The sequence below is a fragment of the Symsagittifera roscoffensis genome, chromosome 4 (genome assembly GCF_963678635.1).
Source record: "Symsagittifera roscoffensis chromosome 4, txSymRosc1.1, whole genome shotgun sequence".
Classification (NCBI taxonomy): Eukaryota; Metazoa; Xenacoelomorpha; order Acoela; family Convolutidae; genus Symsagittifera; species Symsagittifera roscoffensis.
The window spans coordinates 14,324,525-14,351,599 of record NC_087065.1 but is presented as its reverse complement, the minus strand read 5'-3'; the positions used below and the strand labels follow the sequence as shown (position 1 = coordinate 14,351,599).

General features: G+C 33.9%; 1 protein-coding gene across 1 annotated transcript; it reads left to right on the top strand.

Moving 5' to 3' along the window:
* The first annotated feature begins 1,000 nt into the window (after window positions 1-1,000).
* LOC134844753 (probable mitochondrial glutathione transporter SLC25A40) lies at window positions 1,001-26,117 on the top strand. The gene is made up of 6 exons (XM_063861568.1): window positions 1,001-1,828; window positions 2,472-3,239; window positions 24,171-24,299; window positions 24,776-24,963; window positions 25,218-25,355; window positions 25,645-26,117. Exons 1-6 carry the CDS (start codon window positions 1,718-1,720, stop codon window positions 26,096-26,098), a joined length of 1,788 nt encoding a protein of 595 aa, XP_063717638.1. The 5' UTR covers window positions 1,001-1,717; the 3' UTR covers window positions 26,099-26,117.
* Window positions 26,118-27,075: the final 958 nt, after the last annotated feature.

Below are 27,075 nucleotides of genomic sequence, written 5' to 3'. Positions count from 1 at the left end.
CACTACCGAACTTAAGTTGCACTACCGAACACTAAGTTTCACTACCGATTTGAAGTGAGCGTAGTTTAAAAGTACGACTATTCTTTTTCTTCTAACCTAAGGAGCAAATACTGGGGCCACTTCTGGGGCATCTTTACAGCTTTTTGATATCCTGTGCTTTGATCTTCGATTAGTGATAAATTATCACAGTTGATGCAATTCTCATTGTTTAAATCGACCGAAAAAAGCTATTTGCTTCAAATATCAATACAATAATAAAAACTCCATTTCAAAATTTTTCCAACTCAATCTATCTCGCAATACTTTTGAAATGCTTATTTCATAAATATTTTGGCTTTATGCCTTCGAATTTTTTTCATGCAAAGTTAGCGTGGATGCCTTCAGTTTGTTTATATTCCAAAGTATAACATGCCAAATTGTGTCTATTTCCATTTGGTGCCACTTTCGCTGCATTGCATTGGAAATTTATAGGCATATGTAGCTGCTTTATTCGTGACCACTGCTGGTCGGGTCTTAAGCGTTCGTGGCCTAGCGGGCAGGGCGAGTGACTCCGAATCTCGAGGTCGCAGGCTCGCATTCGATAAGTAGCAAATTTTTACTAACTCGAGGCTTATTTCTATTTTTTCTTAATTCACTTTATAAAGCTGCTTTTTTGTCGTGTTCTCACTAGTGTTTGCGAAGCGCAGCTTCGCCTCTGTGTCAAACCTAGTTTTAGGTGGAGCTCACTCTACTGGTCGATGAAAAAGGGAAGGGGCACAAAATTATCTGAGTAAAACTTGTCTGCTCAGATTTGTAGCTTCGAGATATTGTTTTGAAAACCATGTTCTTCGTGAAACTTGGATGATGCAATTTAGGGTGAAACATTTTTTCTCGTTAAATGGCAAACGTTTTTTCTGGTAAAGACCATTGTTCTTAATTTTTTCGACCAAAGTTTTTTGACAATTTTTCTTAACAATGTTTTTGGTAGTTTAATATTCAGGCAATTTTAACGTAACTTACGTGTTTTTGGCTTTAAGATAAGGTGGTATGTAGGTACGGTAGTTTGTTGGGCTTCTGCCGGTTTTTCATTGGCATATGTTTTGCAGCGAAAAATTGATGGTTTATAATGCTCAGCAAAAAGTGTTGTACCGTCTCTGTTGCTAACAGTTGAAATATTTTTGCAAAAGGCTTTTTATTTACATGTGCTGTATACATGATCATATATCCTATTTCCATTAAGAAATCGCCTAAGAAGGCAACCTTACAAGGACTTATTTTAAGGAATGACGATATGACTAGTAAATACGACTCTCATAAAAACCTGAATTCAGCTTAAATTTACTGCGCAGCACTCGAGTTGAAGATATAAGTAGAACGAGAACCACTAAATTGTACCAATAGACACAGTTGAGCGAAGTTCAGTCTATTCTCTTCTCTTTTAATTCTCTTATTTCATTTAAAGCAGTTATGATCATAAACAAAATGCGGTTTTGCACACAACTATACTACTCTACCTTAGCGTTTCTGTTGTTTTGTAAAAACTAAATAAAGTTTTAATCACAAAGTGCCATCTTTTTGTTATATTTTTGAAAAAATGCTCAAGCATAATTGAATTTTATAAAAACTGCCCCTGGTCTCAAACATAAAAATTGCAACTCATTTTCTTTTCGAGTAAATGAGTATTTGATGTGCGTGAATTTACCGGAGCAATTGACCTCAGCTGACCTTGTAATCAAGAATGACGTCACAATCAGACTCTACTTCGTCTCAGAAGGCGGCCAAGTGGTACTTTGGGGTGTTGGCAGCCACTTTTGGGAGCAGTGTCACCCACCCTCTCGACCTAGTCAAGGTGAGTTTATCCACTTTTTAAAGTTCTTTTTCTCTTTAATAGTTTTTAAGTGTCAATCCGAATCCACCAATTGAGGTTTCAATTATTTAGAATATGGAAAGTTTTATTTCAACTTGAGAAAATTTGGCAGTTTACTTCAAATTAATTCAGCCACAGTTGATTTTCTCGTTCATTTTTCAAGTGGAACTCAAATAATTGATGGCTGTTTGTACTACGTTTATGGGCGCTATTGATGAAAACAGATATTTTCCTTCTTCAGGCTCAGAAAAATCTCTGAAACAGAAGATTTCCTGGGCTTACTGAAATGAAGAGGTATTGAAAAAAGTGGTTAAGGTGGCTTCTTTTTCATGCAAGTTTCGAATTAAGTTACATGGGAACTTTGAATTTTTTCTCTATATCTTGTTCAATCTGGGATGAAGCTGACAATGAAACAATCGTTTTTCTCGGTTAGTAGCTAGATTTGATTGCGGAAAATTACTTTCCAATTCTCGTGGAATTCATGAACAATATATTTGTTGTGCGAACGTTTTCTTTTCTGTAGTCAGGTTCTATTATCTCGTAGACCTTTTCAGTTCGCAATTAGATAGAATTTTGACACAAATCAGGTTAAAATGTTGCGTATTATCTCTGGTAAAATGTTTAGGTCCATCATCAGACGAAGAAGACCTACTCTGTGAAGCCAGTGAGTCGGACCATGCTCAATGTGATTGAGAGTGATGGACTACGTGCAATATACAGTGGAATAGGCGCGGGAATAATGCGACATCTAACGTACCAGAGCGTGCGATTCGCCATATACGAGAACTGGAAAAACTATTTCACAGTCAGAGGTCAACACCTGGACTTTGCAACAAGAATCGTCGTCGCTGGAACGGCAGGTTTCCTGGCCGGAGGATTCATTACGCCGGTCGATTTAATATGTGTGCGAATGCAAAATGACGTAAAGCTTCCCTTCATCAAGAGACGTAATTACAAAAACGTGTTCGATGGCTTGGTTCGTGTTATCAAAGACGAAGGCTTAATTCAACTTTACCGTGGCAGCTCAATGGCGTGTTCCAAAGGCGCCTTAATGACCATCGGTCAACTTGCTACTTATGACGTGACTAAAGAGAAATTGTTAGAGCTTCAGTTAGTAAATGAAGGTCAGCTGTGTTATATAATCAGTTCTATAATAGCCGGAACTATTGCCACTTCTTTTGCAATGCCTGTCGATGTTATGAAGACGAAGATTTTCAGCGCTACTCCGGGAAAATATTCAGGTGTGCTATCCTGTTTCACACAAACCCTGCGTGCAGGGGGACCACTGGCATTTTACAAAGGGTTCTACCCTTCTTTTGTGCGAATAGCACCGGCCACAGTGATTACTTTCCTAGTTTTGGAAGAGATGAAAAAATTGTTTGGTTCTACTCTTGTCATCTCAAACTGAACATCTTGTTTTTCTTTTTGTAATATCGTGAACCAGATGCTGAAGCTAATTTGTTATTCATTGAATAAACTTGAGAAGTTATAAACTTATGCGATAAGTTTCTTAAATATATTAATGACCGACCAGATGCTGAATTTATTTCGTAATAAATAAATAAGTAAAATTCGAAATAAAATGGTTTGCTCCTTCCGTCAGAAGCACACAATTATGATCTTTGCAGTTTTTTTCTAGAGGATTCATATAAAGTGATGAATTTGCTGATGAAATTGTTAGATTTTTACTGATGAGGATGCGTAATGGGAACTCGAGGTTCACATTTCTTGCTGTTCGTGTTTAATTTAACTACTACTTAAATACGCGAAAAATATAAATATTTTGATTTATTTCTACCTAGTACAGAAGACCCTTTGATCTTAATAATTCAAAAATACCATGTATTTGAGCTGACTGGTTCTCTAGTGACGCGCTGATTTTCCCCCCAGGAGTCAGCTTAAGCTGCCCGAGCAATATACACGTAAAACAAGGATAGCCAATTACTGCGCAAGTAGCACAGAATATTCCGGCCGTAGTCTTAAAAAATGATAAAAAGTTTTTTCTGCGCAGTGTGACCATAATAACAAGTAAATCAACTATGAAATTTGAAAAAAAAAAACGTTAAAAAAAACTCAAAGTAATGCTCAGAATGTAACCGGGTTGACCAAAAGTCTCTATCTTAGAACTTGCTTTATAGGAATCTTAAAACGTCTTACAAAATTAGGCTCTACGAATGTTACAAGATACCCTTGTGACATTTTATTAAGTTTATTTGCTGATAACTAGAAATTTTGTCTATATATACCTAAACCCCACTACAACACGCTATATGACGAGATTCGTCGAAGTTGAATTTTTGTTGTCTCCAAGTTAATTAAAAACCACTAAAAACGCATAATTAGGAGTTAAATTGAAAAAAAATCAAATTTTTAGCTTCCGAATTTTTTCGAAATGCATATTTTATAGCCCCTATCTGAAATTTTTTTTATAAATTTGAAAAAAAATGAAAATTTCCAATACTGAAATTATTTGTTTTAAGTTTTAAGAAAGTTGTAAGATAGCAAACATTTCATATAAATCTTATAAGAAATCCTAAGATAGGAGATTTTTTTCTGTAGGGTGGTCAACTCGGGTAAAACCACTTTCGACGATGATTGTTTTTTTTAATGAAACTACGAAACTTCCCTATATTTGTATTGATTATTAGTTTGTTCACATTGGATTATGACAACGTTAAATTAGTTATTAAAACCTAAAATATTAAATGTGTGAGTGGGAAGGGTGGAAAAGGGCCGACCAAACGTCTGAGACTATTTTTCACACCCCCTTCCGCTCACCTTTCAGTTTTGAATTTTCAAACTACTTCAACATTGTCACAATGCAAAGTAACTTGGCATGGTGAACACAACAACAATTGTGCACAGATTTTTTTTTGCATGTTTTACATCGTAACATCACCCATTTAGCCATAGTAATAAACGTATAAAACAAGTATAAAAATAAGTAATTTGAAAGTGGGAAAGGGGAAGTGGAGAAAAAAGGCTTTCTGTTTCTCATGCACAGTTGTTGAAAACAAATCAATCAAATTATGATCAGTTGACAAATTTTTTAAATAGGGCTCTTTAAATACATGCTCTGGAGGGACGGAAATTTAGAGTATGTCCAACCGGAAAAAAAAACTTTTGCAAATTTGCAAAAAAAATTAGATCGTTTCATTTTGCTTGTAAATTTTTGAATAAAACAGCTCATTTCCTTTTGAATGAAATAAAAAGAGAAATGGATAAATTAAACTGAGGTAAACTTGAAAATAAATCAGAACTTGTTGGTCCCTCTGCAATTCGACCACGCTTAAAGAAACAATTTGCATTCGTTGCAACAGCTGAGTCTGAGATCACAGTCCCGCCGCAAAAATAACTCTTCTCATCTGCCGACTCTTTCATTCTTATGTTTTTGCCAAAGAAAGACCTTTTCTCTGTCGGAACGAAGCCAATATTTATCCGTTCTTCCGTTTTTCAATTTCCTCACAGTTGAAGATTTTTAAAATCGTAAATGTTAAAAATTTAATTTTTTTTTTGTAAATTTTTGCTCGCAATGTCCAATTATAGGGATAGTTGACATATATGCTTATTAGCTCAGTTTAAACATCTTTGGTCTGCATACCTACCCGTGGAATACATCGTACTCGTTTGTTATATCAAGAACTGGAGGCTTTTAAGAGGTGACTGGAAAAAGAAAAAAGATAGAAAATTCATTGCTTTAACGATGAAGAAAAATTCAACAATTAATATTAAACACAAATGAGAATAGAAAAAAGACTGCTGAACTCCTTTCCGCTCCCCTCACTTTACTAACTTTTCATTTTCTCAGTTGTCTTAAGTTCTTTTATGGCTGTATGCATGATGGGTGCGATTCAAGTTCCCCACTTATTTTACCTGCTATTATGGCTGAACGCGTAATTTAACGATAATGAGTAGGAAGAACAAATCTTTTCACTGTTTTTACTTTGCTCGCCATACAAAATTTCCAAACTTTTTGACAGCGATAATGCAAATTTTTTAAATAGGGCTCTTTTATTACATGTTCGTTCTGGAGGGACGGAAATTTAGAGTATGTCCAATCGGAAAAAAAAACTCTTCCCTTTTGCAAACTTGCAAAAAAATGTGATCGTTTCATTTTTCTTGTTAATTTTTAAATTAAACAACTCATTTTCATTTTGAATGAAATAGAAAGAGAAAGGGATCAATTAAACTGCGGTAAACTTGAAAACAAATCAGAGTTTGTAGGTCCCTCTGCAATTCGACCACGCTTAAAGGAACAATTTGCATTCGTCGAAACAGCTGAGTCTGAGATCACAGTCCCGCCGCAAAAATAACTCTTCTCATCTGCCGACTCTTTCATTCTTATGTTTTTGTCAAAGAAAGACTTTTTCTCGGTCGGAACGAAGCCATTATTTATCCGTTTTTCAATTTCCTCAGTTCAAGATTTCTAAAATCATAAATGTTAGAAATTTATTTTTTTTGTAAATTTTTGCCTCTTTCCCATTCTGATACCCCTGTGGCCGCGGTTCAAGTGTCAGGCCAGGAGCGGATTTAGGGGTGGGGGTAAACGCCCCGCCCTTCAGGATTCAGCTCCCTGTCGGCCCAAAAGGTCGCGTCTTTGTACTACTTTGAGATATCCATTTTTGGCTAACGGAAACTAAAATCTTTCTAAACGCGCCTTTTGGAACCAATATGTATTAACTTTAAGGGGGAAACACACCAAAAAATGGCAATTTTTGGGTTTAAATTTTTTTTAAAAAATGCCTGAAAACGCCTTTTTTGGCCTGTTTTTCAAAAGTTTGCCTGCAGCTCAGAAAGTTTGGTCAAAACAAGGCCTTTTAAGAGCTCGGAAATCAATTTGGTCGGCCTATTTGAAAATCCGTAGGCCAAACTACCCTCCCCCTCCCTCGCCCAAATTTTCGAGAAAACTGAAGATGCGCCCCTGTCCCACACAACCCTAATTTTAGAGGAAAAATTATAAAATAAAAAACACTATTTTATATTTTCTGTTTTGAAATGTGTTTTTGCCTTGTTTTAACACACTTCCTAATTTTACATTGTCGCGACTACGTGACCAAACGTCTGAAACTCTTTTACACCCCCACCCCGCTGGTTTTTCAATTTTGATTTTTAGAAGTACTTCAACATTATCAAAATGCAATGAAACTTGGCATAGTAAACGCACTAACAATTGTGCACAGACTTTTTCTGCATGTTCTACATCGTAACATCACCATTTAGCCATGATAACACACGTACAAAACAAGTATAAAATAAGTAACTTAAAAGGGGAAGTGGATAAAAAGCCATTCTCTTTCCAGACTTTCGCGATCAAGTTTTGTTATGTTGATATTCTAACATTCACGACCCATCTTGCGACTTTTGCGGGCTCTTGTTCAGACTTCCGCGACTTTAAATCTAGTCGCTAGCTTGAAATTTTGGCCTGGTTTTAGGCGCGACGTGATGCGACTTCTAATGTCTGGGAATAAGTCGCAGACCTCGACCCGAGTAAATCGCATGCCAGTTTCCGAAATACTAATGGGTCATTGTGAATATAAAGTGCCATAGTTGGCGAAATGATAAAAAATACAATGAATTTTTTTGTCGAAAATAGCTGAAACTTGATATCGTGTTAGAACGGCTTATACAAATCAGTAGCTGAAAACAAATCAATCAAATTAAGATCAGATCACAAATTGTTTAAGTAAATAGTTCAGAAGGCATCTTCAGAGCATGTTCAGTCGGAAAAATGTTTGCTTGTTGTGAAAGAACAAGGAAAAGTTTCTCAAAAACTTTTTAAACAAGAAAATCTTGAACTCAAATTTGAGAGGAAGCTGAAAAAGACCGCTAGATTTGCCATCTCAAGTGGAAGTTATTGGAAGATACATTATAAAGCAGCAAAAACTTCGAGATGCTCCGGTGTTTTCGGTCGAAAATAAACTCTCTTGTTTTGTTTGCTTGCTGAGGCTATTTTCCATCTTTGAGTTTTTTCTGAAATTTTATTTATGGAAGACTATTTAAAATGATTTTTGATGCTCTTCACTGCAATTAAAAGTGTGAGCGTGAACAAGTGAAAAATTTTCTTCCAAACTTTGCACATAAATGTTTTTTGAAAAAATTTTCAACAACACTTCATGTTGTAATATTCCGAGGGGAGGGAGACTGGAAAGAGCCCTTTTGACTTTATGAACGATAGAAAGATGAAAAGTATGCATAAAACATGTGCTCACAACCGTTGAGTCAAACGCTTTGCAGTTATTAAACTGTTATATTGGCTTTAAAAAAAAGACGATGAAATATAGGTGAAAAGAAAAGATCCCATAGCTGAGATTAAATTTGCAATTCTATTTTTTTTGTTAAAAAGGTTTTATGAGAAACTTAAAATTATCCTAAATTTTTTTTTTCACTTTTCATTAGACAAAAGGAAATACCAAGGAACAAACGTTTTGATTTTTTTCCGCAGAAAGTCAAAAGTTGATTAGCTCACCTTTTTTATTTTTTCTTGGATGCTTTCATTGACACATGCTCAAAATTGGTTGTTTTTGCTATATGCGTTTTTTTTGTTCAAAAGATTTAACCAGTGTTGGTACCTAAAGTTTAACTTTAATTTTTCAGGTCTTTTACAAAAATTACCTGGGATAGCTAGAAGCGTCTATAGTTCATGCATTTTGATTAACCATTTTTTTAATACTTTTGACGACAATAGAATTGCAAGTTATTGTTTCTTGCCAAAATGTATGTCTTAGATATTTCTTATATGAAACTTTGTACCATATAGTTCCTGAAACTTAGGACGAAATTGTCTTCGAGATAGTTATTCAAGTTGAATGTGAAAAAATACAAGTGCAGTCGATAAAATTTTAGCAAAACGTATTCTCAACTTTTATTTCCTAATGTTATGAGGCTAACTAGTTTTTGAAGTCGTATCATAATTTTTTTTTTAATATTATTGAAATAGTTTTTAAAAAATCTGCGGCCGCTGTATGACATACGCGCTAAATATTTTCGTCAGAAACCTAATTTATTTTAAATTTAAAAAATTCTTAGAGAAAGTTGAATGCATCTTTTCAGTCAGGTCTAAACACTTTTGCGCATTTTTTAGAATAACAAATCTGAGAGCAATTACCGCCATTTGTTTCTTTATTCATGTAGAATTACCGACAGTCCACAGTGGAGTTTTTTGGGCAAGCGGCTTACAATGAAAACCTGCAACCGATATTTCTCTTCAATATTAAATCTCGAGAATTTGTTTGTTTGCTTTGCATCATAAAAATGCTCACAGCTATAAAAGGCGGATTAAAATTATCTGTTTAAAACAAATAAAACGGGCCTAGGAAATTAGACGATAAGCAAATTAGACAGATGCTACAAAAACGAAATTAGACAAAAAATTTTTTACAGATCTGGCATTTTAGACAAAAAACTATGAAAAGGAAAGGGCCCAAATTTTTTTTTTCTGAGGAATCAAGTTTAACAAATACAAAAAGAACATAAAGTGATAATACCTATCAAAACAATTACTTTAAATGAACATAAAATGTCAAATCCGAATATCAGGAGAGTTTTGAATTGAATGAAATATGCATGATTGACATGTAAAGTTTTTGGACGCCGAAATTTAATTGCTGTCTGCAAACAATTTTATTCTCTCTCATTTTCGTCTATATTCTCACAATTGCAGTTATGTAAAATCGTCTAATTTCCTTTTAAGTGCTTTCGTTTAATTTGCTTATCGTCTAATTTCTCAACCCCCTTCTCTCAAACTTGGTTATCATATTTTTTTGAGAAATTGGCTTCCTCAATTTCACCCAAAAAAGGGCATTGTAATCTCGATTTATTCGCTCAAAAATCAAGCAGTAGCAATTCAGGCAAATTTTAGACAATTTAGATGAAACATACACTCTTGATTAGAAATCAGATTCTATTATCAGAGCTCAACAAAGTTTAACAAAGGTTGCATAACGTCAGAAAAATTGCCAAAATTACTGGTGTCCTGGTAATTTTGCTAAATTTTCGTTCGGACAATTTGAACCGAAAAAGACCGATTTCTAAGAAATGTTCATTCCGAGGTTAGCATAATGTTTTGCACCATGTAATTTTTAGCTTCTTGTTGTGTCTACAATTAACCCAATTCGAAAAAATGGGTTTTAAAATATCATTTTAGTTTTTTCATTTTGACACTGACAGTGAAATAAATTTGAAAGCTTATTCGATCCATTTAATCTATAGTTTCATTCTAATTGCCGATGGAGTCGCGGAGACCTCTCTTGAATTATTGAGCCAATGCCGTCTGTTGTTAATCTTCTCCAAAGAGGACTCCGTTGTCCAGTTTGCGGAGTCCTTTTAGCAGATTTCTCACTTGTTTCCTCCACGTGCCCTCCTCCTCCATCCGCTGGACTAACACATTTCCAAACATGTTCAACTCCACCAACTCGTGCAATTCGGCTAATTTGCTCACTTCGTTCCAGTCGCGTACCAAGTTACATGCCAGTGCAAATTTCTGAAACAGAGCCTCAATAAAACCGGCCGGTTTTTATGAGTGAATGTCCAAACTTCATTTTTCTCAAAAATTGTCCCACAGGGTAGCATTCAAGGAAATTGTAGTTTTTTTGGTTGTCTCGATTATCGGATATTTGAAAATGATTGAAAGATTAAAAAAAGGAAATATTCAAAAATTGAATATCCCGTTGTTCTCAAAACACCACTAATAATATTTCTTTAACCAGTTGTTAACTATAAAATTTATTTGCAGTTTTTTCTTGGAAACACCGCGTTTTTTTTATTTTTTTTCTTAGAATTTAGAAATTTTCTTGAGTTTTTGGCTCTTTTTCCTTCCCCCCTTGTCGTGGCCTTATTAGTTCGTAAGTAAATTTTTATTACAATCGTACAATGTGGTCAGCAAAGTTACATGTAAAAATTTGCAGGTGGGGGGGAAGAAAAAAGAGCCGAGTTTTTATTTAAACAGTTTGGTTTCTGATAGTACATTTTTTCTATGTGTTGATTTAATTTATCAGTACAAAACGAACAAAACCAGAATTTAAAACGTGCTTCGTTCTCAAATTGGTGCAATGTGTTTTTCAAAGTTCGGGTCAAAATTTTTAGCCCAAAACCGATCTTTTTTAAAAAGTTTTAGTCAATTAAAAGTTAAGCCAGATATACTGGATCATTTTTGACGAAACTATATCAATGTGAGCTTTTTATGTAGCCCAACAAAATTTATCTAAGATATAATCTCTAAAGATTTGTGCAAACATTTTTAAATGATTTTAAATATAAAAATGGTATTTTATATGCTTAAAATTAAATTTTTTGGCTATTGAACAAATATCAATAAATTTTCCGCACTCAGTAAAAAGAGAAAATAATCGTTTATATCATAATTATAATCGTACTTTTGGCAAAATTATAATTAATTATAAGTGCTAATTTTAGATGTTTAAACGATTTATAATCCATTATAATGATAACATTTTTGGTGAAAATTTAGTAAATTATAATCAATTATAATTGATTATAATTTTTCCGAAAATCTGTTATAATCTCTTATAATCTATTATAATCTTTATATTAGATTATAATCCCTTTTTCTATCAAAATATTATTTAACAAAAAAATGAAAAATAATGGATTATAGTTTAGCTATTCTGCATTAAAACACAGTAAAAATCAGTAAGAAGTAGGAAATCAGTAAACCAGGGCCCTATTTTGGTCAATTTTTGTGCGCCGCAGGCAAACTTTTGAAAAAACATGCCTAAAACGGCTTTTTTAGGCATTTTTTGGAAAAATTTCCTAAAAGCGTTTTTTTTGGCGAGCGCTCCCCCTCAAAATTAATTTTTATTAGCGCCAAGGGCCGAAGGGTCCTTAACCAAATATGGATATCTCAAAACAGTACAAAAGGGGAGCCCTTTGGGTAGGCAGGGGGTCGAATCCCTGAAAAAAGGCGTCTGCCACCCCCCCCCCCCCCCCCCTAAATCCGTCCTTGCAGTAAACAGTAAGAAAGTTAGCAGTAAACAGCAAGAAAAGAAACCAACTGAAAAGCACACAAAACAAAACGAAATGGAGCGATGACGTTTTTTTGAATAAAAATGGATTATAATCGATTAAAATGGATTATAATTCAATAAAATTGCAGAAATAATTTTTTCAAAAAATTATCGATTATAATCGACTATAATCGATTATAATGGGTTTTTTGTTTCAGAAGAGGCTCACTTTGATTTAATTTTGTCAGCAATTGATCCGGTGTTTTGGCGCCAAACCAAAACACCAAATACAACTTTCGGGAAAAAACTTTGGGCCGGGAATGTACAAATACATTGGACCATATTGATTCTGCTAATTTTCTGTAAGTTCTGTTCTCCTCATTTTTTATCTATGGCCTACCAAATTTCAGAAAAACGCGCTCACGTTCTATTCGTTTTGTCCGCATAATTTAAATCAACACTGTGCCTGGTTTTAAAATAAATCATAAGAAAACTGAAACTCACCTTGAGTTTCTTCAAATTAACTATCGGTTTTAATTTTTCAATGGAGTTGTAGGAACAGTACAGCTCCTCAAGAGTGTCCGAAACAGCCTCGAGACCTGCCAAGTTTTTGATGTTATTTCTGGCCAAGTTCAGAATCTTCAGCTTCTTGAAAGTGGTTAGGTTCTGAATCTTCTCAATTTGGTTCGTAGACAGTGATAACTTCTCGCAGTTAGCTGCAATTAGTGCCAAGTTGTTGTCCATTTTTGTAATGGGTGGAATAATTCCCCACCTGAGAAGAGAAATTGAGATGGTCTCAGTTAAAGTGATAAAATTGCCAAAAAATTAGACATTTTCCGTTCTGCTGCTGATTTGCTTCATATTTTCAACTGCTAAGAACTTTAACTCAAATCTGTTTTATTTTGAGTTTTTATTAAGTTTCTAACTGGTTTCTCACGATATAAGAATAATTGTGTTTTGATATATATAAAAACAAATCATAAAATCCTCTTAGCATGCACCCACATTTTGATATGCTTGTCTTCTTTGAAATTGGGCTCCGGATACTTCATATCCAGAGCACTGATCTCCAACTCCATCTGCTGGTCAAGGGTCAAGGTCTCCGGTGGACCTCCAGACCTGATCGATGTTTTGTCATCTGCAGTTTGGTGAAGTTACCCCAGACCGGCAAAACTCGCAGTTTTGGACTCTTAATTGTGACAGTATTTCAAAAACTTTCACACATTTAAGGCCTACCATTTGGCTTGAGCCAGGGGCGGATTTAGAGGAAGGGGGGGGGGGGGGGGGCGGACGCCGTACCGCTCAAGGATTCGACCCCCTGCCAACCCAAAGGGTCCCCCCTTTGCACTATTCTGAGATATCCATTTTTGGCTGACTGACCCTAAAGTTTGAACTGACCCTGAACCTTTGGCGCCAAAATATACTAATTTTAAGCGGGGAGCGCGCGCCGAAAAAAAAGTGATTTGTTGGTTAAAGTGCCTAAAAACGCCTTTTAAGCCAATTTTTCAAAAATTTGCCTGCGGCGCAGAAACTTTGGTAAAAATGGGGTCTTTATAGTGATGTAGGAGAGCTCAGAAAATCAATTTGGTCGACCTAAAAAAAAGGTTGACAAAATTTTTGATTTTTTTTTGGACAATCACCCCCTCCCCCTCAAGAAAATCCTAGATCCGCCCCTGGCTTGGGCATTGAGTTTTGAGGCTTTCTTGCCATTTTAGATATTCATATCAGACATTTTGTTAATTTTTATGGAGTGGTAGTTTACAAGAGCGAAAAGTTCATTTTTATCTTTTAAATTAAAAGTTAGTGCCAGTCAATTTAGTTTTGATTGTCTGTTAGAGCTAAGCTCACAAAAATGAACGATTGCAATCACTCGAAAAGTTCACGTGAGTCTTGTTGTGCTCCGGGTTAACTTCACCTCCAGTTCTGTCCGCCTTGCTCTTCGTACTCTTGGCCTCCTCGGCGTGATTAGTTTTGTCCTCTTCATTCATCTCCTCGGGAATCGGTGACTCAGCGGGGGTCTCTTTTGGAAATCAATTTTAATTCAAATTAATTAAAAGATAACAGGAATAATATACAAGGCATATTGATAAAATCAGCTTTAAGTATAGAGGCTATTTGAAAACAGGAAGCTCACCAGGTGCGTATCTTTGGATTTTATCAAATGAGGATTTTCAAAGAAAAAATTGAAAATAGTGTACTCTTTGTTTGAGGTCGACCAAATGGTTTTCCGAGCTCTTCCATATCACAACAAAGACCCCCATTTTTGATGAAATTTTCGGCCTCATAATCAAATGATTTCAAATTTTTATAAAAAAATTTTAAGCCTTTTTCACGTTTTGAAGCACTTTTTGGAAGGTTTTGACCAAAATTCAAGTATTTTGTAGGAGTGTGCTTTCATAGGCGCCTTTTGGGAGCGGTAAAACAAATTTGTGTCCTAATACTGAGGCCCATATTGAATATGTTGTCAAAAGTTTCTCAAAAAAAGTTTCATATCTTCATATCTTCGAAGGGAAGCAGCCAATTTATTCACATTTTACAATCTTTTTCTAAAAATCTTCGGCACATATTTATTGTTACCGTGCATTTAAAAACTTGTTTCTCAATAATTTTATGCGAATAAATTAACCGATTTAAAAATTTGATCAAAAGATGATGTTTAAAAAACACATTGACCAAAAGTTTCAGTGATTGGGATTAGGTGCTGCAATTTTTTGGGGCTATATAACCTTATTCTATGCCTCTAAATTTTCTAAAGGCAGCGAGAACGCCAATAATATGGGGTTGATTCTGAGAAAATCATGAGCCAAAGCACGTGATTATCGAACGAACCCACTGAATACTCCAGCGTGTTTTTTCCATAAATTTAAAATAAAATCATCATCCACATTCTTGTACAAGGAATTCTTTGATCCACCTTTGTCTATGACGATTTCCCGCTTTTATTATCTCAATTAAAATGATTTCCCTTTCTTGGCGTCAGAATTTTTGACGTTCTTTGATGAATCTTGCTCAACCAATATCAAATTTGCAGTTGATTTTCGCTGGGCTAACTTCTTATTTCCTTTTTGCTGTTTCTTCATGAGAGCATATCGGTCCTTGATTCTTTTTTCCTCTTCCAGTCGCTCAACATGGCGCCTCTCTCGCTCCTTCTGCTCGTAGAGATTCAGAGCTTGTTTTATACTCGTGTCCAACATTTTCTAACTTCCTGGTAACTTTTATATTCCCCGAGTTCGCTTTAACACATAAAACAATTTAAAAATTTTTGCCGATCAAAAAAAATTCAAAGCAATTAAGCAGTTTTTTTAATTCTAGAAGTCATAAATAATGCACAATTGTAAACACAATACTTCAAACTGTTATGTCACTTCAAACTGTTATGTCACTTCAAACTGTTATGTCACAACTGTCAGATGAGCAATAGTGAACGGCTCCGGTGAAAACTGTGACAACAGTATCTCTTATAGAATACTATGTGACGATTGCACCTGTGAATTTAAAATAAAGTCATCTAAAATAGATTTTACTCGATTTAATTTTCTTATACTTGAAAAATACCATTGTAAAACACGCCAGAAAAAAAACAGCTAGATTTTAACATGGGCTAAAAAAGAGTCATCACATGATGGGAGGCTGCGCAGTGATATCAAAGCAGTTTGTTAAGGGCGTGGAAAAACTCTCCCAGTATCTTTTCTACCCATTTATGACATTAGGTAATGAATTTGTCATATCTTAGAATAAGATCTATCATTAGCAGTCAATTTAGATACCAAGATGTTGAACGAAGGTTTTCGAAGGTATTCAGTGGCTCAAGCAAACTTTCAGCGAAGATAATCACGCTCTGTGCTCATCTTTTGTGCAGATGTACTACGAAATTGTAAAAACAAAGCTTTCTTTAGCACAAGGAATTTGAATATTGAAACTTCAGCATCACTACACCAATAATTTTGGCAGCCTGTTAATAACTGATCGTTAAAAGTGCATAAATGGTAATATCAGGTCGAAGTCTTGATTGCTGGAATGCCGTCTCGCATACATAAGAAAAGTTTTCAAATGAAAAAATAGTCAAATTATCTGGAAGAATTTTTTTTTCAGTTTTAAAAAAATTTTGTCTCACCACACACCAAATTTGAAGACCAAAAAAAAACAAAGAATAAATTTAGCATCTGGTAGCGTATTATTGAACTAAAACTGGTTGCCTCAATTCAATTCGGAAATATTCAATATTCCATGCTTTAATATGGCTAAAACATCGCGCGTTAAATCGCGGTCGTCGATTTCTTAAGCTTGTATTCTCAGTATCTAAGCAACTGAACTACAATCGACTATAAGCAATCAATCGCCAGTTAGAAATTTGAGAAAAAATCAAGAAAAACCACCAGCAACGATTATGATGGATTTTGATCAATTCTAATAGATTATAATGGATAGGATTAATTAACTTTTTCAACAAGCCTAAATTTTTAGGCATATCAGTATGAACAAAACTTCAACAAATGCGTTTGCCAAATTCATAATCAATTTTTGCTTTTTTGGTGGTAATTTATTCTTTTTTATTTTCTTCACAAACATTTTCTAAAATTTCAAAACGAACTTTTATCTCATGTTGTCTTTTATCTCATGTTGTTACACCTAATAAAATTTGATACTTTCAGATTCTTAAAAAAATATTCTGAAAAATGTTAGCCTACTACTTTTGATTTGTTTTTTTCTAACGCTCTCAGATTTTGTAAACATACTTTTTAGTTTTGCGAAACGGTGTTTAGGGTTTTTAAAAAATGAAGACTGTCGTGTTTGCGAGTAGATAAAGAGTAGAGAAGACGCCATGCAACGCAGAAATTGTTGAACAGTCGCGGATCATAGTTCCAAAGATAGTTTTTTTTATTGACGAGATTATCTGGTCAGTCTCAGAAGAAGTGTATTGCAATCGATTAAGATCGATCACCTATCAATTCAAATGTTTAAAAGAAATCGATAAATTCGATCAGCAACGACTGTTATGGATTGCAATCAATGATATCAGATCATAATGGACTGGAGTCCATTACTTTTTAGAAAGCTTAAAATTTTTTAGCCTATGGACGCAGAAACTAGTGCTAATTCCCGCACCGTAGTTTCATAATCAATCTTCAATTTTATGGACGGGTTTGTCAGTCTCTAACATTGAATTTTAAGAAAAAAAACTATTGAATTCAACATCAACAACTTCAAAAAATTAAAATAGATTGGACTAAAATATCATTTCAACAACCATGAACTTTCATACGCGTTTTAGTACATTCAAAACATGAACAATTGTTTTTTCAAATTGAGATTAACTTTTGACTTTTTTTCTCCGCTTATTTTCTACACAAGTACTTTCTAATTTTTCAATTACAAAATTTCTCTTACATTTTACTGGCTTCTCTTTTTATTTGATAAATTGAGATTAAACATTAAATTGAAAAAAAATTTAAGCCCATTTTAAACTTTTTTCGAGGCTTTCAACCTTTCTTTGTAAAATTTTTCATGTTCAAATGGGAGCAGCTAGAAAAATTTAGAATGGCAAATTAGATTTCTTTCTAATTTTTCAATTACAAAAGTTCTCTTACATTTTACTGGCTTCTCTTTTTATTTAATAAATTGAGATTAAACATTTAATTGAAAAAAAATTTAAGCCCATTTTAAACTTTTTTCGAGGCTTTCAACTTTTTTTTGTAAAATTTTTCATGGGCAAATGGGAGCAGCTAGAAAAATCTAGAAAGGCAAATTAGGCGGCAAAGGAATGGGTATGTGTGATTGTTATTAAAAAAAAGAAAGTGTTTTAAGTGTGAGAAGATTTCTTGTTTGTTGGCAGGTTTAGATTTCGAGCTGGCGACATGTAATACAGAAGCTGTTGCTAAATCCCGGACTGTAGTTCCAAATACAATCATGAATTTTACGATACTATCAAGTTACTCTTGAAAAAATTTTAACGCAATCGATTATAACCAGTCATTAGCTGATTACAATTCGGTAAAAAAACTTAAAACGATTATGATGAATTGTAATCGATTATTTCACGTTTTATTGGTTTGGGTTAAAACATAATTTTATCAAATCGAAGCTTCTAGACGAATTTCATTATCTTCACAACATGAAGATCCGCATTTGGTAAAATGATATTCGCTTTTGGTTTTTCTTAAGTTTGTTTTCCATCTATTCTCTTCACGTTTTTATTCTATTTTTTCAAATCTAGTTGATTTCACATTTGAATGACTCTAATTTATATTTAATGAAATGAAATTCGTTTTTACCTTGTCTTAACAATTGTTAGTTCACTTGCAATTTATTTTTTCTTTAATTTTTTTTTACACACATCTCCTAGGGGCAAGTGCGCATATTGGCGGAATTAAAGAGGAAAGAGTAAATGTATGGGACGGGACGGGTATGCGTGATTGTTTTTAAAAGGAGTAAGGATGTTAAATGTGTGAAAGAAGTTGTTTCTGTAAGCAGGTTTAGAATTTGAACAATTTTGATGTAACGCAGTATCTGGTGCTATGTCAGGGACCGTAGATTTATAAAATATATCATCAATTTGACTAGATTGTCTTGTCAATTTCGAAAAAATCTACTACAGTCGATTAAAATTGATGAATATTCATTCCGAGCTTTGGGAAAAAATTGATAAAATCTATCATCAACAATTTTGATGGAATGTAATGATTGTTTATTAGATTATATTGTTTTCCACAAGCATAATTACATTTTTCAGTAGAATCAGTAATATAACAAATGCATTTATCAAACTAAGGTTGATTTTTGACTTTTTCTTTCATTCATTTGTTCTCACAATAATTTTTTTTAATTATTTTTTTTTCTGTAGGTTACTGATTTTATTAATATATGATAAGCTAAGATGAAATATTTAATTGTTTTAAAAGTTGTAAGCTCATTTTCATTTTTTTTTGTTTTTAATTTCTTCGAACAAAGTTTTTAACTTTCCTGAGTTTAAAAAATTTCAATTGATCCATGGCCTCTTAGCGGGGATAAAATGGGAAAAAATAAACTAGGGAGAACGAGACCAGTATGTCTGATTGTTTGTAAATGAGAGTAAGTTTGTTAATTGTGTGAACACCTTCGTGGTTGTGATTAGATTTTGATTTTAAGCAGGCGTCCAGTGACGCAGAAACTAGTGCTAATTCCCGGACCGTAGTTTCATATTCAATCATCAGTTTTATGGTTGGGTTTGTCAGTCTCTAACATTGAATTTAAAAAAAAAACTAATAGAATTCAACATCAACATTTTCAAAAAAATAAATTAGATTGGACTAAAATTTCATTTCAACGACCATGAACTTTCATACGCGTTTTAGTACAATCAAAACATGAACAATTGCTTTTTTCAAATTGAGATTAACTATTGACTTTTTTTCTCCGCTTATTTTCTACACAAGTACTTTCTAATTTTTCAGTTACAAGATTCTATTACATTTTACTGGTTTCCTTAAGGATTAAACCTTAAATTAAAAAAAATTAAGCTTTTTTTAAAAACTTTTTTCGAGGCTTTCAACCTTTTTTTCGTAAAATTTTTCACTTCCTAAAATATTCCTTGCGGGCCAGAGGGCGTGTTTGCGGGGATAAAAGGAGAAAAAATATGCTTGGAGGGTCGGGATGGTTTTATTGGTTTGGGTTAAAACATAATTTTATCAAATCGAAGCTTCTAGACGAATTTCATTATCTTCACAACATGAAGATCCGCATTTGGTAAAATGATATTCGCTTTTGGTTTTTCTTAAGTTTGTTTTCCATCTATTCTCTTCACGTTTTTATTCTATTTTTTCAAATCTAGTTGATTTCACATTTGAATGACTCTAATTTATATTTAATGAAATGAAATTCGTTTTTACCTTGTCTTAACAATTGTTAGTTCACTTGCAATTTATTTTTTCTTTAATTTTTTTTTACACACATCTCCTAGGGGCAAGTGCGCATATTGGCGGAATTAAAGAGGAAAGAGTAAATGTATGGGACGGGACGGGTATGCGTGATTGTTTTTAAAAGGAGTAAGGATGTTAAATGTGTGAAAGAAGTTGTTTCTGTAAGCAGGTTTAGAATTTGAACAATTTTGATGTAACGCAGTATCTGGTGCTATGTCAGGGACCGTAGATTTATAAAATATATCATCAATTTGACTAGATTGTCTTGTCAATTTCGAAAAAATCTACTACAGTCGATTAAAATTGATGAATATTCATTCCGAGCTTTGGGAAAAAATTGATAAAATCTATCATCAACAATTTTGATGGAATGTAATGATTGTTTATTAGATTATATTGTTTTCCACAAGCATAATTACATTTTTCAGTAGAATCAGTAATATAACAAATGCATTTATCAAACTAAGGTTGATTTTTGACTTTTTCTTTCATTCATTTGTTCTCACAATAATTTTTTTTAATTATTTTTTTTTCTGTAGGTTACTGATTTTATTAATATATGATAAGCTAAGATGAAATATTTAATTGTTTTAAAAGTTGTAAGCTCATTTTCATTTTTTTTTGTTTTTAATTTCTTCGAACAAAGTTTTTAACTTTCCTGAGTTTAAAAAATTTCAATTGATCCATGGCCTCTTAGCGGGGATAAAATGGGAAAAAATAAACTAGGGAGAACGAGACCAGTATGTCTGATTGTTTGTAAATGAGAGTAAGTTTGTTAATTGTGTGAACACCTTCGTGGTTGTGATTAGATTTTGATTTTAAGCAGGCGTCCAGTGACGCAGAAACTAGTGCTAATTCCCGGACCGTAGTTTCATATTCAATCATCAGTTTTATGGTTGGGTTTGTCAGTCTCTAACATTGAATTTAAAAAAAAAACTAATAGAATTCAACATCAACATTTTCAAAAAAATAAATTAGATTGGACTAAAATTTCATTTCAACGACCATGAACTTTCATACGCGTTTTAGTACAATCAAAACATGAACAATTGCTTTTTTCAAATTGAGATTAACTATTGACTTTTTTTCTCCGCTTATTTTCTACACAAGTACTTTCTAATTTTTCAGTTACAAGATTCTATTACATTTTACTGGTTTCCTTAAGGATTAAACCTTAAATTAAAAAAAATTAAGCTTTTTTTAAAAACTTTTTTCGAGGCTTTCAACCTTTTTTTCGTAAAATTTTTCACTTCCTAAAATATTCCTTGCGGGCCAGAGGGCGTGTTTGCGGGGATAAAAGGAGAAAAAATATGCTTGGAGGGTCGGGATGGTTTTGTGTGGTTGTTATAAAAAGAAGCAAGGGATTTAAATGTGGGAAGTGTTTTGTGTTTGTGAGTTGACTTAGATTTCAAGCTGGCGGCAAGTAATGCAGAAAGTGTTTCTAATTCCCGAACAGTAGTCAGGGATAATCATTCATTGGACTAGATGTTTTGTCATTATCTATAATCTTCTACTACAATGGAGTAAACGCGATTTAAGAAAATTGACCAGAATTAAAAATAAAACTTCATTTAAACCCATCATGTACAGTTTTGGAGGAATTTAATTGAATAGTTTAGATTGAATTGGATTGAATTAAAATATTTTTTCATCAAGCCTGTCAGAGCACCTTTCAGTAAAATCAAAACTTGAACAGTTTTAATTATCAAATTGAAACTCAATTTCGGTCTTTTGTTTTTTTTTCTATTTCTTCTCTGCGTGATTATTTCCTGGTTTTTTCTTACATTTTACTTACTCTTGTTTTTATTTGATAAACTGAGGTTAATTAATACTTAGTTTCAAAAAATGTTAGCTCAAATTCAATTTATTTTTTGATTGATTCTTACAATTGTGCCCTGGGGGTAACTGAGCGAGCTTGGGGTGAAAAAGTCTAAAGAGGAAATTGTCAGAGGACAGGACTGTGGATTGTTATCAATTGCAGTGAGGGCGTTACATGTGTACAAACGTTCGTGTTTGTGAGTAACTTTAGAGTTAGAACAGGCGTCATGAAACAAAAAACTGTTGCTAGTTCTGCAAATTGTTTTTTAACAAATATGTGTACATCCTATCTCATTATTGGGTCCAATCATTGAAAATCGGGAGTAACTGTGTCTTCGTGTATGTTTTAGTTTTTTATTTTTATCCTCGCGAAAAATCAGGTGCCTCAAATAATCAGCAAAATGGATCGAGTGATATATCATAATAAGAGATTGTACTGTGACTGTCAAATATACCTAAATTTCAGGTTTTCTTCAGATCCTTTCATCACACCACACACAAAAAACAACAGTATTTTGAAAAAAAAAATAATTTAAAAAAGTCTTAAGTAATTTTTTCGAGAATATGGTTGGAACACTCTGTGCTATTTGCACAGCAACCGGCTATTTTTTGAATTTCCTAATAAACATTATGGTTGACTGTGTGTCGCGAAAGTGCACTTATAAGCCATTGTAATGGCAACATTTTTTAATTTTTATAAAACTGAATTTAATTGCTTTTTATACATGGAATGCATCTACCTCGAAAAAACTCACCGGGTCGTATGGGGTACCATAAAAAAAATTTGCTATTTTTCAAGAAATACCTGAGGTTCGAGAAAACCGGGCTTGAGTGTATTCCGTTCAAACTTCATGGTATGTGATGAAAATGATTGAGCTAAAATTTTACGACACCCAATTTAATTATTTCCTTTTTTCGTTAGTTTAGTTGTTATTACCTTTCAGTTTGCTTTATTGAACCTGCGGCAATTCCCTTTACTGAACAAAAAACTCAAAATTTAGCAAGAACGATATTTGATTTTTTTGTTTAATGTAGTCGGAACATTCTGTGTTACTACGCAGCAACCAGCTATGGTTGTTCGGAAGCAAGGTTTTATGGTCTAGCTTCCAACATTACTCAAAATTTGCCTTTGCATTAAAAACACTAAAACTTTCGCCATATTAACCTGAATCACAAATTTTTAAATATAAATATTAATTATTCAAAATTTTATCTCCTTTATGAAGTCAGCATACCAATCGCAGAATTACAGCATTAAAAAATAGCATACACAGCGTACAGTCAGAAATGAGCATTTATTTGTTTTCTGTTTTTTTAATGTGATTTTTTTCTGCATGGCATATAGCTACGACAAGTAACCAAACGAAAGTTAGTCCCATTTAAAGTCGATTCATTTTAAAACAAGTTATTGTTTTTAAGTGTCTGATTCGAAAAGAAAAGCTGACCTGGTAAGTCTTTACAGATAGCTAAAATGCTACATAATTTTTTATTGCACGTTGAACTACTAATGGCATTTTAAAAAACTTTAAATGCTTAATTTTAAAAAAGAATCAGCTACTGCTGAAATAATAACAAAAACATTAATTTTGAAATTTTATTTCAGATCTTCTTTTTCTAGAAAGGTAACTTTTCATAATATAATTCGTTATAGCGAGCTGAGATAAATTTTTTGAGCTTATATTTGCCAAAAATCTTTGAATATATATAGATTTCTCTACACTGGAGTTTCCTTCTTTAACATCTTCATTCATTCTTAAGAGAATAAATTTCTAAGATATGTAAAAAACGGAAACATTTTAAATGGCTCTGAATTTTATTCTCTTTTAATGAAATTTTTTAGAAATTGCGCTAAAATGACATGAGACCAGGGGCGGATCTAGGATTTTCTCGAGGGGGGGGGGCGGATTTTCAAAAAAATTTCCAAAATTTTGACGACGTTTTTTTTTTTTTGTTTTTAGGTCGACCAAATTGATTTTGTCGACCTTTGTTGCAGTCAAAAAAGCCGTTTTTGGGCACTTTTTGAAAAATTTTGACAAAAAATCGCGTTTTTTTTGGCGCGCGCTCCTCAAAAATAGTATATATTGGCGCCGAAGGCGCCTTTAGAAAAATTTTAGGGTCGGTCTGCCAAAAATGGATTTCTGAAAAAGTATCAAAGGGGGGACCCTTTGGGTCGGCAGGGGGTCGAATCCCTGAGGGGGAAGGCGTCCGCCCCCCGCCCCCCCCCCTAAATCCGCCCCTGCATGAGACACCTAAAATTTGGCCGTGCTGGCCCAATGGTGTTCTCCCATACGATTTAGATTTGTTTTAGTAATATATAGAAAAACATTCTCCAATTATATATATAAAAAAAACATTCTCATATTAGTAATATATAGAAAAACATTCTCCCGTTTGGAAACTATTTATTATGATTATGATTATGATTATGCACAATCATGAAAAAAACGATTCTCTCATTTCTCTTTTCTTTCATGAAATCTAAAGAAGCTTGTTTGTTCATGTTTTTTCAATCACAAAAACAGAAAATACATTGAACTTAGTGTAGTTCAAAACTAAGAGCTAGCGACTTCTTAAAAAAGGACTTGTGCCTTTGCCACTTTCTTTTTCTTTTTTAGACAACTGGGTGCCTTTTTTTCTTTTGTATTGTAGCTGATGAAGATAGTGGTGACCTCTGATGACCCCCAGCAGCAGCAGGTGAAGAGACTGGCCAGATGGTATTTCGGGGGAGTGGCCGCCACTATGGCCGCCAGCTGCACCCACCCACTCGATCTAGTCAAGGTATTTTATGCCAGGCGCAGGTAATCCAGAAACAGGCGGCAAAACTTAAAACCGACGCATCGGGCATAATATTTTTGAAACCTGTTTCGACATTTTTAGATTTTTCGAGTTTAACCAAAAGCATCTAAGCCGTTTGCATGCTAAAACAGGCATAAATAATCGACAATACAGGAACTTCATACCAATGTTTTCCTTCGTTCTCCTTATTCCTTAAGTGTTGCAACGTCGCGTATCCGAATGGTCTGAGAGCCAACCTTCAAGGAGAGATTCCAACTTGAAAGAAAACTCTTCGAGAAAACTACCAACAAACTTATGAGATAGTTTGGGCTTTGCTGATTGCAAAATCATATGCATTTTTGCTGTAAACTAGTCCACTGTATTGTCGTTTTAAAAAAATGGTCTAATTTTAGATCAATTGATCAATTGATGGAAATTTTTCAATTTTTAAAAAGTTACTGGATTTGTGACTAATTCAGGTGCACCTTCAGACAATCTCAGCCAAAAGTGAATCAATGTCAATGAGTAGGACATTTGTCCACGTGATCAAGAATGACGGCCTTTTTGCACTGTACAATGGCATTAGTGCATCAGTACTCCGACAACTCACCTATTCCACTGTCAGATTTGGGGTCTACGAGAGTGCGAAAAACTACCTCATATCCAGGAACAGATTTTATCGGCTCTTATCTTAAACCGTTTTTTCATTCCTATCAACAACTTTTTTGTCTTCTCCAACAACTAAAAAAATGTTTTTTATTTTTAACAACAATTTTTTTTTAAAGTTTTTTTTGTGGACAAATGAATCCAAAAACAGATGTTTTTAATGAAAAGCCTTAGGATCCAAAAAAGCCAGGCTAAATATATAAAGATCATACTAAAAAGAAAAAATTGCCAAAAATTGTTCCTGTTTAAATTCAGTGGTCGAGAACTAAACCTGGCAACCAAAATAGTCCTCTCTGGCTCAGCTGGTCTCATCGGAGGCGCAATTGGGACCCCGACTGACTTGATAAATGTTCGCATGCAGAACGATATTAAATTACCACCAAAGAGTCGCAGGCAGAACCTTAATTTTTCAGCACAGTGAAAAACATCGATTTTTAAAAGCTCAGCAAAAGTATATTCTCTGACAAAAAAAAAACACAGAAGTTGACAAAATTTTAACTGTCTTTGCATAAAATCCAGTTTTTTAATGCGATCTTTTATTTTAAAATTAGCACAAAAATATAGAAATGTAGAGCTGAAAAATTTTTGAATAGTTTGTTTTTCTTGGCAGTTTAGTCGGAAAACAACTGAGCAAAAACAATTTTTTCAACTAGTTGTCAAAAAATTAAGTGTCTGTTTGCAGGAACTACAAACATGCGATAGATGGGCTCATAAAAGTAATCAGCCAAGAAGGTTTTTCTCGATTGTTCCGAGGCTGTACTATGGCTAGTGCTAGAGGCTGTTTTATGTCCATAGGACAAATGGCTAGCTACGACACTATCAAAGAGCAAATTTTACAATTCGGCCTAATGAGCGAAGGGCAGGCATGTTACTTCACAAGTTCCTTTATTGCCGGGGGCATTGCGACACTGCTAACTATGCCGATAGATGTAATGAAGACAAAAATGATGAACTCTAAGCCAGGCGAGTTCCGAGGAATTGGTCACGTGTTTTTGCACACATTGAAAGTTGGACCGACTGCCTTTTTCAAGGGATTCATGCCTGCTTTGATCAGAATGGCACCGCAAACTGTTTTAACGTTTCTCTTTTTAGAAAAATTGAAAAATAATTTTGGAATACCAGTTCAAGTTAAATAAATATACGGCTTGTGACTCATCAAAGATTATTCAATGAAATTACTAGATTTTAATGACTTCTTTTGTAGAATCTGAGTTTTTACTCATAGATTTCCAGAAGATAAGAGCTTTTAATTTTTAATTTTTTATTATGAAATGGGTGAAATCTAAAAGCAGTTTTTGCATTCATTTTGATGCGTTCTTTTGCGTTCTGTTTAAGTTAAAACATTTTTCTGAAAAGCTAACCAATATGAGTCTTAGTGCATTCTTTTATAGTTAATAACTACTATTGTGAGAGTCATTTAACCGATTGTGTCCTCTTAACTTTATTTTAAACCAAACAAAACTTTATTTCATATCTGAAGAATTGTACATCTAAACTTGGCGCGCAAAGTCGAAACATACGCATTTTGAGACGCAATGATTGTGTAGGATTGGTGATCCCAAAGTATAGTCGGCTAAATCGCAAATTTGTCTTAGATAACATTACCTTGCGTCTATAGAGGTTTAGAACTGTACGCTACAATAGTTTAATGGCCCAGTCGAGTGGTTAGTAGCCTAGGGTGAACAAGTCAGTACAATCAAAATTTGGACAAACTTCAGGTTTTAACTTCGTTTTCGATACTGTCCGAAAACCCGAAATTAAAAGTTTCTATACATGTCGCAGCATCTTCGACCCTCATAGGAACCTACATAGCACTAATAAGGAGGTAACAACTTTCCGAGATCTCGGAAAATAAACTTGTTGCCCATGTATAAAGATATGCTATAAAAAAGTCTAGGGACCCTCAACAACCAAGAAGTCGAATCGGAAAAAAGTTTGATGTTCTTATCCTCCAGAACCCTAATAATGAGTCTGCAAGAAGGCGGTTCACTATGAGGTAACAACTTTCCGAGATATCACAACATCCACATGTTCCATACGTATTAAGATAGGCTATTAGAAAGTCTAGGGACTCCGCCAATATGAAGGCCGAATTCCAAAATTTGTACAACCG

What these genes read in the sequence shown, in the direction of transcription:
- LOC134844753 (XM_063861568.1), top strand. Translation starts at nt 1,718, where the DNA reads ATGACGTCACAATCAGACTCTACTTCGTCTCAGAAGGCGGCCAAGTGG. An exon ending in ACCCACTCGATCTAGTCAAG is followed by an intron (nt 24,300 to 24,775) that starts GTATTTTATGCC and finishes TGACTAATTCAG; the next exon opens with GTGCACCTTCAGACAATCTC. An exon ending in TTACCACCAAAGAGTCGCAG is followed by an intron (nt 25,356 to 25,644) that starts GCAGAACCTTAA and finishes GTCTGTTTGCAG; the next exon opens with GAACTACAAACATGCGATAG.